Genomic DNA, 15,587 nt, shown 5'->3' on the forward strand with positions numbered 1-15,587 from the left:
ACAGGAGGCCATGGCTTGGACGTGGGTTTGCTAGAGACACATTCGACATCTGACTCACTCCTTCCAGCTGCAGACTCCATGGGAATCCAGACCCAGGAGACATGACAGTGCAGGAGGGCCCTGGGGCGTGGCTGCAGTGGCCCATATGTGAACACCTCATCTGCTTGTTGCATGTCTGTTCATAGCTGATGGGCGGTGCAGGGGACATCAAAGGCATTATCATGGTACTCCTTCCAGAATGAGGAACATTCATAAGGTCTGACCAGGTGTGCTGGTGAATGTTTAGCAAGCTAGGAGTCCAATTTTTAGGGGGAAATTATTTGCACAACTTACCAATTTCCGTGGTCTAAGTAATCTTTTTTTAAAAAAATTATTTATTTATTTGAGAGAGAGAGTTATAGTCAGTGAGAGGGAGAGACAGAAAGGTCTTCCTTCCTTTGGTTCACTTCCCAGATGACTGCAACGGCCGGAGCTGTGCCAATCCGAAGCCAGGAGCCAGGAGCTTCAGTGTCCCATGCGGGTGCAGGGGCCCAAGGACTTGAGCCATTTTCTACTGCTTTCCCAGGCCATAGCAGAGAGCTGGATTGGAAGAGGAGCAGCCGGGACTAGAACCAGTGCCTGTATGGGATGCCAGCACCTCAGGCAGAGGATTAACCTACTGCACCATGGCACCGGCCCTGGTCTAACTAATCTTATCATGACTAATTTCAGTCTACATAGCATTCAACAACTGATTTGCAAAATTTCTGAAAATTTGACAACTGGTTCTTCTAAGACTCTAGCACACCACTGGGTACTTGTCAGAGGCAGGGATCAGAGTTCAGGTCCAAGATCCACCCCTGCTTTGCCCGAGATGAAGGCTGTTGGTTCCCCTCCCCTGAGGTGGGACAGCAAACAATGCCCTGCTGCTGGATCGGAGTCAGGGTGTTCTCCCTGAATCAGACACTGTGGGTCAGGAGCTGACCAGGGCCGAAAGCGTCTTCCATCAGGCACAGCAGACCACACAAAGGGCCAAAAGCCTAGAGGTAGAGGTAGAGGTTGGTGGGTGGGCAGGAATTGGAAGGTGAACTGAGCATCTGTGCCCTTCAAGGATGGTCCGGCCAGAGCCCAGGACCAGGTTCTGCATGTTCAGAGGGTGCTGGAGGAGGTGGGAACTCATGAAGGGGCTCCAGTGAGGCTGGCACTTCAAGGCCTGGGGGCCAGTGTACAGGAAGTGGTCCTCCACTTGTCCTCCTCGACTCCCTCACATCCCTAGTTCAATGACTGCTGTGATCCCATGAGGTCCTTGGGGTTCTTAAGTACCCTGACAATGCAAATGGATCTAGTGCTGTGCTTTGAATCCTCTGTTACCCCCAACCTCTGCCCCATAGGTACCAGGGACCTCTCCCAGATGGTCCTGGCAGTTGATGTGTCCCAAGGCTTGGGGCAGCTGAGGCCCTCAGAACACATTTTAACCTGAATCAGCAGCAGCCCCAAGAGGCTGAAGAGTGGATGGTGTTGATTGTAGGCCTGGGCAAGGTGACATGAAGGACAGTTTGGCATCAGGGTCTTAAGGATCCCTCAGGAACAGTGGGGCCTATGTTGGGCTGAACTTGGAAGTTTTTTTTTTTTTTTTTTTACAGGCAGAATGGACAGTGAGAGAGAGAGACAGAGAGAAAGGTCTTCCTTTGCCGTTGGTTCACCCTCCAATGGCCGCCATGGCTGGTGCGCTGCGGCTGGCACACCGCGCTGATCTGAAGGCAGGAGCCAGGTACTTATCCTGGTCTCCCATGGGGTGCAGGGCCCAAGCACTTGGGCCATCCTCCACTGCACTCCCTGGCCACAGCAGAGAGCTGGCCTGGAAGAGGGGTAACTGGGACAGAATCCGGTGTCCCGACCGGGACTAGAACCCGGTATGCCGGCGCCGCAAGGCAGAGGATTAGCCTATTGAGCTGCAGCGCCAGCCTGGAAGATTTATTAATGAGGCCGGTGCTGTGGCCCAGAAGGTTGTCTCTGTCTGCAATGCTGGCACCAGTTCAAGTCCTGGGTGCTCCACTTCCCATCCAGCTCTCTGCTACTGTGCCTGGGAAAGCAGTGGAGGTTGGGCTAAGTTCATGCAGGGCCCCTGCATCCACGTGGGAGACCGGGAAGAAACTCCTGGCTCCTGGCTTCCCATCAGCCCTTCTTCTCAGTGACTTGAAGTTCTGGGCCATCTCTAGGATCCCTGAGACCCCCCAGACTAATCACGTGACCAGCAGTAGCCTCTGTATGACCAGCTCCTAGATCCTACAGATGGACTGCCTCCCTCTCCCCCTCCCCCTTTGCGAAGCGGGCGATTCCCGGAGGATCGAGGAAGGCCCAGCTTTCTCTCCCGGGCCTGCAGCGTCGGCTGCTCCTCGTTGCCCACGGATAGAACCTTCACGGCTAGGGCGGTCCAAAGCAAGAAGCAGCTAGCCCTGAAGACTGGGCCTTCGGGGCCTCTCGACCCCGCCCCAAACTCCGCTCCCAGGGGCCTGGGTGGGGCGCACGCCCCTGGCCGCGCGCATTCCAAGCCGGGCTCCGGCGCTCCCGGAAGGCTGGAAAGTCCGGAGCGAACTACTAGCGCAAGATTCGGTTTCGCTCGCTGCAGCTCCGTTCCAGTGTTCGAGAGTCTGTTTCACACCAAGAAACTGAGGCTGCGCTTCTCACGCCTACTTGCCGTGGCGACTGGGGGCGGCGGAGACCCGGAAAGTCAGCCTTGAGCAGGCTGTGACGTCCCCATCTCTTCCCCAGCCGGCGTGTGTCCCGGTTCTCCGGCTGGCCCCAGGGCCCTGAACAGGGCAGTTTGCTGCCTCTACCTAGGCGGGAGCCCTGGGACCCGACAGCTCACTTGATTTTCGAAGTGCCTGTGACACTGATGACGATGGCTAAAGGCTCCTCGGCCCTGGGCTCCACATCTCGCGTATCAGATCCCTGCCATTTGCTCCTGTCGTGCCCCCCGACTTCACGCGCCCCCTGCCTGCGGTGGCCTAAAGCGCCAAACCTTCCTCTGCCCGCCCGCGGGGGTCTGGGCCTGGCGGTCCCACAGTAAAGATTTGTGGGTGAGGGGGCTCGTGTCTGGTTCCCGGGAAGAGGGCTGTTTCCGGAGAGCAGGGATAGGGTGAAGGCAGCCTCTGCCCGGTGTAGCATTCCTGCACGGGATCCACTCCGTGGTTTCCTTTCGGCTCCGCTTCCCAACTTTGCTCCAAGTTGCCAGACTCTGGGCTGGTGTAGGGACCGCTGAGTGGACCCGGCCCCGACTGAGAGCCTGGAGGGAAACCCACCCGTTCAGAACCCACACCGGCAGGGTCAGCACGGGCCCCGAAGAGAAGAGGCGCGCTCAGGGCCCTGGATCCTTCGTCTCCCCTCATCCCTGTTCCCTTCCTCTTCAGGATGGAGTGGGCCTCAAGGGAACAAGGGAGGGGCCGGCAGGGACAGTCAGTGCCCTGGGAGCTCCGACTGGGCCTGCTGCTGAGCGGTGAGGGGGCCTGCTGAGGGCTGGGGTGTGTGGGATGTGATGGGAGGCCTGGGGTAGCTGCTACAGGGGCACACAGGGTGGGGCTGCCAGGCCACAGCCCTGCAGAGCTGACTGACCCACCAACTCTAGTGCTGGCTGCTGCACTGGCCCAGGCCCCGGTCCCTGATGTGCCTGGCTGTTCTCGCGGAAGCTGCTACCCAGCCACGGGTGACCTGTTGGTGGGCCGCGCCGACAGACTGACTGCCTCATCCACCTGTGGCCTGCACGGCCCCCAGCCCTACTGTATTGTCAGTCACCTGCAGGTGCTGCTGGGGGTGGGGTGGGAGGCTGGGTCCGGGTGGGGCTGGCCCTGGCTCAGGCACTGATCCTAACGCCTGTCCGACCCAGGACGAGAAGAAGTGCTTCCTGTGTGACTCCCGGCGCCCCTTCTCTGCTCGAGACAATCCACACAGCCATCGCATCCAGAACGTAGTCACCAGCTTTGCCCCACAGCGTCGGTCAGCCTGGTGGCAATCCGAGAATGGTGAGGCCGTGGAGTGAGTGGGGGCATGGAGCGAGCAGGGCTGCCCACCAGTAGCCTCGAACTCCTGACCTCCAACTCCTGCCCCAGGTATCTCTATGGTCACCATCCAGCTGGACCTGGAGGCTGAGTTCCATTTCACACACCTCATTATGACCTTCAAGGTGCCGGCATGTCTGGGAGCCTACCCGAATCACCCTGCTTGGCTCTCCATTGCCCTGGGCAGAGCCCCCACCCCAGCCCAACGTGCCTGAGCTCACATGTTGCTCAGGCTGCATGGGGGTGGGGGTGGGGCTCCTTCACCCCGCCACTTTCTGTTGCTGTGTACCTTCAGGACTTTGCACTTGCTCTTCTGCTGCCCCAATCCCAGGCTGGGCCAGGGGCTGTCTCCCTGGGCCCTGTGACCCCTGAGCCTACCCTCTCTGGTCGCTGCTTGGCTTCCCTTGTGGCCCTCGCCTGTCTGTGAGCTCTTTGAGGGCAGTCCCAGGCTGAGCAGGGTTCTCAATGGCCCCGGGCTGGGCTTGGGTCCTGGTGCTCACTGATCAGCCGTGCCCCCCACCCAGACATTTCGCCCTGCTGCCATGCTGGTGGAGCGCTCGGCAGACTTCGGCCGCACCTGGCACGTGTACCGATATTTCTCCTATGACTGTGGGGCTGACTTCCCAGGAGTCCCGCTAGCCCCTCCGCGGCACTGGGATGATGTAGTCTGTGAATCTCGCTATTCAGAAATTGAGCCATCCACTGAAGGCGAGGTAAGGGCTGGGGTCTGTGTTGGGCAGGGGAGAATGATGGGTCTGAGCCAGGGTCCAATGTCTCCCTTCTTTCCCTCTAGGTCATCTATCGTGTGCTGGATCCTGCTATCCCTATCCCAGACCCATATAGCTCACGGATCCAGAGTGAGTGCTCCACCCTTTGTGCCTGGCACAGTCCCAGCGTCCGGCTGGGGACTATTTGGGGCCTCAGTAACTATTTTGGGTGCTTCCTAGGACAGATGCCAAACCCAGTTTAGCTGGAGTAGCAGTAGACAGGAGGTCTCCCAAGGTGACCTTGGCAGCTGCAGCCCCTAGGTAGGCATGGGGCAGCAAGGGCCTGCCTGACCAGTTGGCTCTAACCCTTCCTCCCAACTCAGACTTACTGAAGATCACCAACCTACGGGTGAACCTAACTCGGCTACACACACTGGGGGACAACCTGCTCGACCCACGGCGGGAAATCCGAGAGAAGTACTATTATGCCCTGTATGAGCTGGTTGTGCGTGGCAACTGCTTCTGCTATGGACATGCCTCAGAGTGTGCACCTGCCCCAGGGGCACCAGCCCATGCTGAGGGCATGGTAATGGGCTTCAGACGATTGGGAGAGGGCTAGGGGCAGGGACTGGCATGGTTAAACGGTGCCAACAACCTACCTGCCCACATCAACAGGTGCATGGGGCCTGCATCTGCAAACACAACACCCGTGGCCTCAACTGTGAGCAGTGTCAGGATTTCTATCATGACCTGCCCTGGCATCCAGCTGAAGATGGCCACAGCCATGCCTGTAGGAGTGAGTAAGACCCCAGCCCCTGTAAGCCTCCAGACTCTGTAGGCTGGCCATGCCCTACGTGGTTCCCAGGGCTGGGAGGTCAAGCCCTAGCACCCAGGCTATGTCCAAAGGGTTTCCAGGCCTTGATGACCCTGGAGACCCCTTGAGTCCTCCTCTGCAATCTGCTCTATGTGGGGGCTTGTATGACGCTGAGACCTTGAGGCCCCGGAGTTCCCACCCACAAACTCTGGCTTGTGGCAGGGATGTAAGATGGCACCAGGGTTCCTGTGTCCCTTACCCTTGAGACCTGGTCTTCCAAGTAGCCTTGCCCTGTCTTTTCTCCTCCACCAGAATGTGAGTGCCATGGGCACAGCCACAGATGCCACTTTGACATGGCCGTATACCTGGCGTCCGGCAATGTGAGTGGAGGGGTGTGTGACGGATGTCAGCATAACACAGCTGGGCGCCGCTGTGAGCTCTGCCGGCCCTTCTTCTATCGAGACCCAACCAAGGACCTGCGGGACCCAGCCGTGTGCCGCTGTGAGGCTGGGGTTGGGTTTGGGTTTGGGGGAGGGAAATCTGAGCCTGGGGCAGGAACTGGGGAACCAGATTGCTGTCCAGGATACAGGGAATTGTGGTGGGTAGCTTGGCTCAAAGCCAGGCCAGCGGTCCAGGGTGAGGGCTTAGAGGAGGCCTGGTGCTAGCCTACTTGAGGTAGCTGACTCTGCACATCTTATTTTATCCCCAGCCTGTGATTGTGACCCTATGGGTTCCCAAGATGGCGGCCGCTGCGATTCCCATGATGACCCTGCACTGGGGCTGGTCTCGGGACAGTGTCGCTGCAAAGAACACGTGATGGGCACTCGCTGCCAGCAGTGCCGGGATGGCTACTTTGGGCTCAGTGCCAGCGACCCACAAGGCTGCCGGCGTATGTGTGCCTCCTGCCCTGATTGCTGGCTGACCTTGAACCCCGACCCCTCCTGCCTTCCAAAGTCCTGATGGGCCTCCTTCCCTGCAGGCTGTCAGTGTAATGCACGGGGCACGGTGCCTGGCTCCACCCCCTGTGACCCCAGCAGTGGATCCTGTTTCTGCAAACGTCTAGTGACTGGACGTGGCTGCGATCGCTGCCTGGTGCGACTGGAGGGGGCTGGGGCCGTGGGCTCATCCTCGGAGCAGAAGACTCCATGGGGGGGAGCAATGTCCATGCCCCAGTGGGTGGGGTGCTGAGAGCCTAGGACCCAGTCCTGGCTGACAAGCTTCAGGGTTGGGAGGCCAAGCGTGTGGGCCAGGGACCTGGCAGCCATATCTTCGCCAAGGGACAGTAGGTGCGGAGAGGTGTGGCTGGATTCCCTGCTGGGTAGCCAGGGGATCTGTTTCTGACTCCCAGCAACCTCTCTCCCTCAGCCTGGCCACTGGGGCCTCAGCCACGACCTGCTTGGCTGCCGACCTTGTGACTGCGATGTGGGTGGTGCCTTGGATCCCCAGTGAGTGCTGTGAAAGGGGCTTGGAGAGAAGGGCAAGAGTGGGGGTCCTTCCTGAGTAACCATGACACTTGTCCAGGTGTGACGAGGCCACAGGTCAGTGCCGCTGCCGCCAGCACATGGTTGGGCGACGTTGTGAGCAGGTGCAGCCTGGCTACTTCCGGCCCTTCTTGGACCACCTAACGTGGGAGGCTGAGGATGCCCGAGGGCAGGTGGGAACACCAGCAGAGGGCAGGGTGTGGGTGGGACAATGGCCAGAGAAGTGGGGTTATGGGTGGTGGTGTTATCCATCCCCAGGCAAGGCCTTGGTAGGGGGTTAGGGGCTGGCTGCGTCAGAAGACGTGGTGCCTCCCTGAGCCCTTTCCCCTGCTTCAATGCCTCCCAGGTGCTGGATGTGGTAGAGCGCCTGGTGACTGCCGGGGAGACTCCTGCATCCTGGACTGGCCCAGGCTTTGTGCGGCTTCGCGAAGGTCAGACGCTGGAGTTTGTGGTGACCTCTGTGCCGAGGGCCATGGACTATGACGTGCTGCTGCGCTTGGAGCCCCAGGTGAGACTGTGTGATCACAGACCTGCAGCTGAATCTCTTAATGTGGGAACATCTCCTCCATCAACCTGTTTCCTCAGGTCCCCCAGCAGTGGGCAGAGCTGGAACTGACTGTGCAGCGTCCGGGGCCTGTGTCTGCCCACAGCGTGTGTGGGCATGTGCTGCCCAAGGATGACCGCATCCAAGGGATGCTACAACCAGACGCCAGGTGGGCTCACTAAAGGCAGTGGTGACGGGTTGTGGGGCAGCCCTGGATCCCTTCGGAGCAGCTGAGACCCCACTGCGCATTCATCTCTTCCTTCAAATCTTCCTCCTGAGTGCTGTTTGCCAGGCACTGTTGGGTATGGCACTGGTCACAGGAAGGAAGCAGACAAAACAAGGCCAAAGGTCAAGGCAGGCACTACTGAGAAATCAGTGTCGTTCCACGGAGGGCACTTGGTGGTGGCGGCGGATGGGGGAGTGGCAGCGTCACAGCACTCTGAGCAGGAAGTGACTGGTCTGATTAATGTTTTATATTTTGGGTGGCATTTGTTCCACGGATCTTTTCCATCCCTGCACCGCTTCACATAAACAGGAAGCAGACTGAATAGCATAAGGAACCTGGCTGTACCCATTAGAGACATTCTGCTAGCTGTGAGGTGAACAGAGAGCCCTCTGAACCGGAGCGCAGACTTAAAGGGGCCAAAGTGGAAGCTGGACTATCTGCGAGAGGCTGCAGAGTTGGCCGAGTGACAGTTGGCTGAAGAGAGATGTGGCGGTGGAGGTGGTGATTGGAGGGAAGGATCCCGAGGAGTCTAGCCGCAGAGCTCGTGGCTTAGACATGTAGGGGACGGAGAGAAGGTGGAAAGATGACTCTAGGGTCTTTAATCTCGCCACCTGAATAGGGGTGGAGCTCTTATTTTATTATTTTTTTTAGTATTTATTAAAAAAGTTATTTATTTATTTGAAAGGCAGAGTTACAGGCTTGCGGAGGCAGAGAGAGAGAGAGAGAGAGAGAGAGGGAGAGAGGTCTTTCATCCGCTGGTTCACTCCCCAAATAGCTGCAATGCCTGAAGCTGGGCCAGTCTGAAGCCAGGAGCTTCTTCCAGGTCTGCCACGGGGGGAGGCAGGGGCCCAAACACTTGGGCCATCTTCCACTGCTTTCCCAGGCCACAGCAGAGAGCTGGATCGGAAGTGGAGCAGCTGGGGACTCGAACTGGTGCCCATATGGGATGCCGGGACTGCAGGCAGCGGTTTTACCCGCTATGCCACAGCACCGACTCTGGGGTGGAGCTCATTACTGAAACAGACATGGGAAGGAGCCATTCTGAAGTACTTACACGGGGGAGAAGGCCAGTCGTGTTTGGATTACAGGGAGGAGTCAAATTAGATGTAGAAATTTAGGAACTACTTCTTAAGATGTGGGTAGGAAATGGCGTGCCATGACCAGAGGCAGAAAGCAGGATCCGACCAAGCTTGGGGTACTCTGGTGTTGCTGCACAATGGAAAAGGAGGAACCGGGGAAGGGGGGAAAGCAACACAGCGACAGAGGCCCCTCAGCTAAGAGAAAACGAAAGTGTGAAGAAGGAAAGGACATCGATCTCATTGCACACTGCTGAGTGCTGGAGTCACAGAAGAACAGAGAAGTGGCTCCTGGCTTCAGCTACACGGAGGGCATCGGCAACTTGGGCACAGGATGGGGCAGAAAGAGACAACAACTTGGGCACAGGATGGGGCAGAAAGAGACAGAATGGGAGCCTAGAAAGTAGAGTTGGTGACTGCTGTGGTCTCTTTATTAACGTGCGAGGCAGGAAAACAAAGACGAGTGGAAGCTAAGAGAAAACTCAAAGGATTGAAGGAGATTTTTTTGTTTTTGTTTATTTATATTTGTTTATTTGAAAGGCAGAGTTACAGAGAGGCAGAGGCAGAAGCAGAGAGAGAGAGAGAGAGAGAGAGAGAGAGAAAGTCTTCTATCCTCTGGTTCACTCCCCAGATGGCCACAATAGCCGGAGCTGGGCCAATCTGAAGCCAGGAGCCAGGCACTTCTTTCGGATTTCCTATGTGGGTGCAGGGGCCTAAGCACTTGGGCCATCCTCTGCTGCCTTCCCAGGTGCATTAGCAGGGAACTAGATTAGAAATGGAGCAGCCGGGACTTGAACCTGTGTCCATATGGGATGGCGGCACTGCAGGCAGCGGAATTACCTGCTGTGCTGCAGCGCTGGCCCCAGGCTTTGTTTTTAGGGGGCTAAGAGTCTGAGCATGAGTTTGCAGAATGATAGGAATGACTTAAGAGATAGAGGGAGTGACACAACCTTAGTGAAGAGAAGCCCAGACTTGACGTTGTAGGTTTGGAGGAGAGAGAATGTGAAATGGTTAAGAAAAATTGGCAAGCCTTTGTGCTAGGGAAACCCTGTGGGGTTGCCGGGCTGGCTGAGTGTTTCTATTGGGGTGGGTCTGCACAGCCATGCAGTGATTCCATCCAGCACCATCAGTGCGTAGCAGCCATACAGGCCTTCAGCCTGACCCAGCTGTAGCCTCTGCCTTTGCCAACAGTTTTGTTGCTGTGAAAGGGGTGGGAGGAGCTCCCGATGATGGGTTACAGGGACCTTGAATGACCCCCCCATACCTGCAACTGCTTCCCCCAGGTACCTGGTATTTGCCAGTCCTGTCTGCCTTGAGCCTGGCATCTCCTACAAGCTGCTTCTGAAGCTGGTGCGAACAGGGGGACGTACCCAGCCTGCGAGCCCCCACTCTGGACCTGGCCTGCTCATTGACTCGGTGAACAATCCCCTTGCCCACATCAACCAAGATGGCAGGCCTGTGGGCTGGGCCTGGTGGTGCTGGTGACTGGGAGGGGTCTGAGGCCCGAGAGGCAGGCCCACGGCAGTGCCAGTGTAGCCCCGGGTCTGAGCCACACTCTCCCTCACTCACCTTTCAGCTGGTGCTGCTGCCCCGTGTCCTGGTGCTAGAGATGTTTAGCGGGGGTGACGCTGCTGCCCTGGAGCGCCGTGCCACCTTTGAACGCTACCGCTGCCGTGAGGAGGGTTTGCTGCCCAGCAAGAGTCCTCCCTCCGAGGCCTGTACCCCCCTCCTCATCAGCCTGTCCGCCCTGATCTACAACGGTGCCCTGCGTGAGTGTCTGTTTCCCTGGGATGGCGGGGCAGAGTGGGGGCCCAGCATGACTTGGCCCTGACCCTTTCCCCACAGCCTGTCAGTGCGATCCTCAAGGCTCCCTGAGCTCGGAGTGCAACCCCCACGGTGGGCAGTGCCTGTGCAAACCTGGAGTGGTTGGGCGCCGCTGTGACCGCTGTGCCCCTGGTTACTATGGCTTTGGCCCCACTGGTTGTCAAGGTACTTGCATGTGTCTCGTCCTCTCCAGTTCTCTCCCCTTCCCACTGTAGTTCTGCCTCCTCCCGTTGGCTCTAACTCCGCCTTGAACCCTATTCCCTAAGCCCTGGGTCACTTGCAGTTCTCTTCCATTCCCTGAGCTTCCCACCCCGACCCTGACCAGACTCCCGTCAGACCCCTTGTCTCAGCTCCGCCTCTGCCCTGCCCCCAGCCTGTCAGTGCAGCCCCGAGGGGTCACTCAGCGGCCTGTGTGAAGGGACCAGTGGGCAGTGTCCCTGCCGGCCTGGTGCCTTTGGGCTTCGCTGCGACCGCTGCCAGCGTGGCCAGTGGGGATTCCCTAGCTGCCGGCCATGCGTCTGCAATGGGCATGCAGATGAATGCGACACTCACACAGGCGCTTGCCTGGGCTGCCGGGATCACACAGGAGGTGAACACTGTGAAAGGTGAGCCTGGAGCACTAGGAGTGGGAGGGTAAGTGGGCAGGCTGCTGGGGGTGACACAACTCTTCCCCTCCCTGCAGGTGCATTGCTGGCTTCCATGGAGACCCACGGCTCCCATATGGGGGTCAGTGCCGGCCCTGTCCTTGCCCTGAAGGCCCCGGAAGCCAGCGGCACTTTGCTACTTCTTGCCACCAGGATGGGTACTCCCAGCAGATCATGTGCCACTGCCAGGCAGGCTACACAGGTGAGTGGGCAGTGGGTAAGCAGGGGGTGAGAATGAGGTGGCTGGCCTGAGCACTCACAGCTCCCCCTTGATTGTGGGCAGGGGTGCGCTGTGACACTTGTGCCCCTGGGCACTTTGGCGACCCGTCAAGGCCAGGCGGCCGGTGCCAACCCTGTGAATGCAGTGGGAACATTGACCCCATGGATCCTGATGCCTGCGACCCACGCACAGGGCAGTGCCTGCGCTGTTTATACCACACAGAGGGGCCACACTGTGCCCACTGCAAGCCTGGCTTCCACGGGCAAGCTGCCCGCCAGAGCTGTCACCGTGAGTATTGGGTGTGGGAGGGGACGGTTTGGGTGGGGCTCTGCTGTTCAGGCTCCTCTTGACTGGTGTGCTTATCTCGGCTGGCGTAGGCTGCACCTGCAATCTGTTGGGCACAAATCCCCAGCAGTGTCCATCCACCGACCAGTGTTACTGTGACCCAACCACTGGGCAGTGCCCATGCCTCCCCAACGTGCAGGGCCCTAGCTGTGACCGCTGTGCCCCCAACTTTTGGAACCTCACCAGTGGCCACGGCTGCCAACCTTGTGCCTGCCACTTAAGCCGGGCCAGAGGCCCCACCTGCAATGAGGTACGGAACCCATCTTTGGATTCCTGGGTAGCTGGGGCCAGCTGCCTGCCTCACCTCAAGGGCTCAGCCTCCGGTGGACGCTCTGACCATTGTCCTGTTCCCACTCTAGTTTACCGGGCAGTGCCACTGCCTTGCTGGCTTTGGTGGGCGGACCTGTTCCGAGTGCCAGGAGCTCCACTGGGGAGACCCTGGGTTGCAGTGTCGTGGTAAGGCAGCCAGAGTGGCCAGGGTGGAGGGCAGACTTCCCGGGATGCCCACCAAGAGCCCTAATTCTGTGGTCTGCCCTTTCCTGCAGCTTGTGACTGTGATCCTCGTGGAATAGACACACCTCAGTGTCACCGCTCCACTGGCCACTGCAGCTGCCGCCCTGGCGTGTCTGGTGTGCGCTGTGACCAGTGTGCCCGTGGCTTCTCGGGTGTCTTTCCTGCCTGCTACCCCTGCCATGCATGCTTCGGGGACTGGGACCGTGTGGTCCAGGACTTGGCTGCCCGTACACGGCGGCTACAGCAGCGCGCACAGGAGCTACAACAGACGGGTGTGCTGGGTGCCTTTGAGAGCAGCTTCTGGGACTTGCAGGAGAAGTTGGGCACTGTGCAGACTATCGTGGGTGCCCGCAACGCCTCAGCTGCCTCCACTGCGCGGCTTATGGAGGCCACAGAGGAGCTGCGGTGCGGATGGGCCTGAGGATGCGTGGTGGGATGGGGTGGAAGCCCGATGGACTAGGGCTGAATCTCTAAGCACCCTTCCACCTCACTGATGCAGGCGTGAGATCGGGGCGGCCACTGAGCACCTAACTCAGCTGGAGGCAGAGCTGACAGATGTGCAGGATGAGAACTTCAATGCCAACCACGCACTAAGTGGTCTGGAGCGAGATGGGCTTGCACTGAATCTCACCCTGCGGCAGCTTGATCAGCATCTGGACCTGCTCAAGCATTCAAACTTCCTGGGTGAGTTGCCGGTCAGCTGGGCAGGTAGACTGGGATGGATCTTCAGCTGAACGCCTGCCTCGGTCCAACTTAGGTGCCTATGACAGCATCCGCCAAGCCTACAGCCAGTCTGCAGAGGCAGAACGTCGTGCCAACACCTCAGCCCTGGCAGTGCCCAGCCCCGTGAGCAACTCAGCAGAAACCAGGCGCAGGACAGAAGCACTGATGGCTGCCCAGAGAGAAGACTTCAACCGTAAACACCTGGCCAACCAGCAAGCCCTGGGCGAGCTCTCTGCCCGCACTCATGCCCTGAGCCTGACAAGCATCAATGAACTGGTGAGGTGCAAGCACAGGGTGGGACAGGTAGGCACGGATATTCTTCCCGCAGGTTCCTGACCTGTTTTGTGCCCTGGCAGGTGTGTGGGGCCCCGGGAGACGCACCTTGCTCCACGAGCCCTTGTGGTGGTGCCGGCTGTCGGGATGAGGACGGGCAGCCCCGCTGTGGGGGCCTCGGCTGCACTGGGGCAGCAGCCACAGCAGACCTGGCGCTGGGCCGGGCCCGGCACACACAAGCAGAGCTGCAGCGGGCACTGGTAGAAGGCGGCGGCCTCCTCAGCCGAGTGGCAGAGACTCGTCGGCAGGCAGGCGAGGCACAGCAGCGGGCCCAGGCAGCCCTGGACAAGGCTAATGCTTCCAGGGAGCAGGTGGAGCAGGCCAACCAGGAGCTTCGAGAACTTATCCAGAGTGTGAAGGACTTCCTCAGCCGTGAGCCTCCCTCGTGGCCCAGGCCATGTGGTTGTTTTCCCCATGTCTGTGTCTCCCCGGGTTCATCCTTGGGCCTCAGGGCCTGCACTGGACCTGTGTTTATGACCCCCTGTGTGGCCCCTGAATCCTCGCCCATATGTGGTTCCCAAGTCTATGTCCCTGAGTCTGTGCCCCTGTATAGTCTCTATCCCAGTGGTTGTAGCCTTATGCCTATTAGCAACCCCCTCTCCCATGTGTGGCCCCTGAGTCCACATCCCAAGATTGTGTTCCCCATTTCTGTGCTGGAGAATCTGTGTCCTTAAGCCTTGCCTGTGTCCCCATAGAGGAGGGGGCTGATCCTGATAGCATTGAGATGGTGGCCACACGGGTGCTAGAGCTCGCCATCCCAGCTTCACCTGAGCAGATCCAGCACCTGGCAGGTGCGATCGCAGAGCGAGTTCGGAGCCTGGCGGATGTGGACACAATCCTGGCGCGTACAGTGGGAGACGTGCGCCGGGCTGAGCAGCTGCTGCAGGACGCACAGCGGGCACGGTCTGACCCCAACCCTGGCCCCTGGCCCTGACACCTGGTCCCGATACCTGCAGGCCCTGAATTCCTCCCTTTTTTTCCCCAGGAGCCGGGCTGAGGGTGAGAAACAGAAGGCAGAGACAGTACAGGCGGCACTGGAGGAGGCTCAGCGGGCGCAGGGTGCTGCCCAGGGTGCTATCCGGGGGGCAGTGGCTGACACACAGGACACAGAACAGACCCTGCGCCAGGTGTGGTCTCTGTGGGACATCAGTGGGGGTGGATTTATGGGCACGCACCATCGATACTTAGCCCTGGGCCTACTCCTGGCAGGTACAGGAGAGGATGGCAGGCACAGAGCAGGCACTGAGCTCTGCAGGTGAACGGGCTCGGCAACTGGATTCCCTTCTGGAGGCTCTGAAACTGAAGCGGGCAGGAAATAGTCTCACAGCCTCGACGGCTGAAGAAACAGCAGGCAGCGCCCAGGGCCGGGCCCGGGAGGCTGAGCAGGTGCGCCGAGGCACAGGAGGTGGGGGGGAGGCTGGGCCTCCACTGGGCTGCCCTGCTGATCCTGCCCTGTGTGTCTGCAGCTGCTGCAGGGCCCGCTGAGTGACCGGTACCAGACGGTGCGGGCCCTGGCCGAGCGCAAGGCGGAGGGTGTGCTGGCCGCACAGGCGAGGGCAGAGCAACTTCGGGATGAGGCTCGGGGCCTGCTGCAGGCCGCCCAGGACAAGCTGCAGCGGCTACAGGGTGAGGAGCAGTAGGGCGGGTAGGAGCCAGGGATCCGGGACAGTGGGAGTGGGACCCCTAAACGGATACCCACCTCTCCTAGAACTGGAGGGCACCTACGAGGAGAACGAGCGAGCGCTGGAGGGCAAGGCGGCCCAGCTGGACGGGCTGGAGGCCAGAATGCGCGGTGTGCTGCAAGCCATCAACCTGCAGGTCCAGATTTACAACACCTGCCAGTGACGCCTGCCGGGGCCCGCCTGTCCCCTGCCCCACTCCGCACGCCTGTCTGCCCACGCACTACAGCGAATAAACCAGCGTGAACCCTCACTGTGCTGTCTGGACTCTTGATTTCGGGGGCGGGCGAGGATCTCTGGGCGGGACCTCAAGGCTGCCACCAGCAGGGCTCACGCACGGCCGAGGCCCTGGAGCCCCGCCTCCAACGCTCGGGGCGGACCCGAGTGCCGGTCGCCGAGAGCCGGCTCCCGCCGGAAGTGCGTC

The 15,587-nt window shown here is 59.6% G+C and overlaps 1 protein-coding gene across 2 annotated transcripts; it reads left to right on the forward strand.

The window, feature by feature from the left end:
* The first annotated feature begins 3,169 nt into the window (after positions 1-3,169).
* LAMB2 (laminin subunit beta 2) lies at positions 3,170-15,416 on the forward strand. 2 transcript variants are annotated; one of them, XM_002713417.4, is made up of 33 exons: positions 3,170-3,305; positions 3,390-3,475; positions 3,605-3,777; positions 3,863-3,998; positions 4,086-4,159; positions 4,559-4,747; positions 4,828-4,891; positions 5,125-5,327; positions 5,417-5,537; positions 5,868-6,056; positions 6,265-6,444; positions 6,535-6,647; positions 6,921-7,000; positions 7,077-7,209; positions 7,383-7,544; positions 7,622-7,749; positions 10,166-10,298; positions 10,459-10,651; positions 10,728-10,871; positions 11,080-11,311; positions 11,389-11,552; positions 11,634-11,858; positions 11,948-12,165; positions 12,275-12,371; positions 12,461-12,833; positions 12,928-13,112; positions 13,186-13,427; positions 13,508-13,856; positions 14,180-14,387; positions 14,470-14,611; positions 14,694-14,870; positions 14,951-15,110; positions 15,193-15,416. In XM_002713417.4, exons 2-33 carry the CDS (start codon positions 3,391-3,393, stop codon positions 15,327-15,329), a joined length of 5,409 nt encoding a protein of 1,802 aa, XP_002713463.3. In that variant the 5' UTR covers positions 3,170-3,305; position 3,390; the 3' UTR covers positions 15,330-15,416. The 2 variants fall into 2 exon arrangements, with proteins under 2 accessions (XP_002713463.3, XP_069906907.1); XM_070050806.1 differs by having other exon boundaries at positions 3,176-3,475.
* Positions 15,417-15,587: the final 171 nt, after the last annotated feature.

This window comes from Oryctolagus cuniculus, chromosome 10, assembly GCF_964237555.1.
Source record: "Oryctolagus cuniculus chromosome 10, mOryCun1.1, whole genome shotgun sequence".
NCBI lineage: Eukaryota > Metazoa > Chordata > Mammalia > Lagomorpha > Leporidae > Oryctolagus > Oryctolagus cuniculus.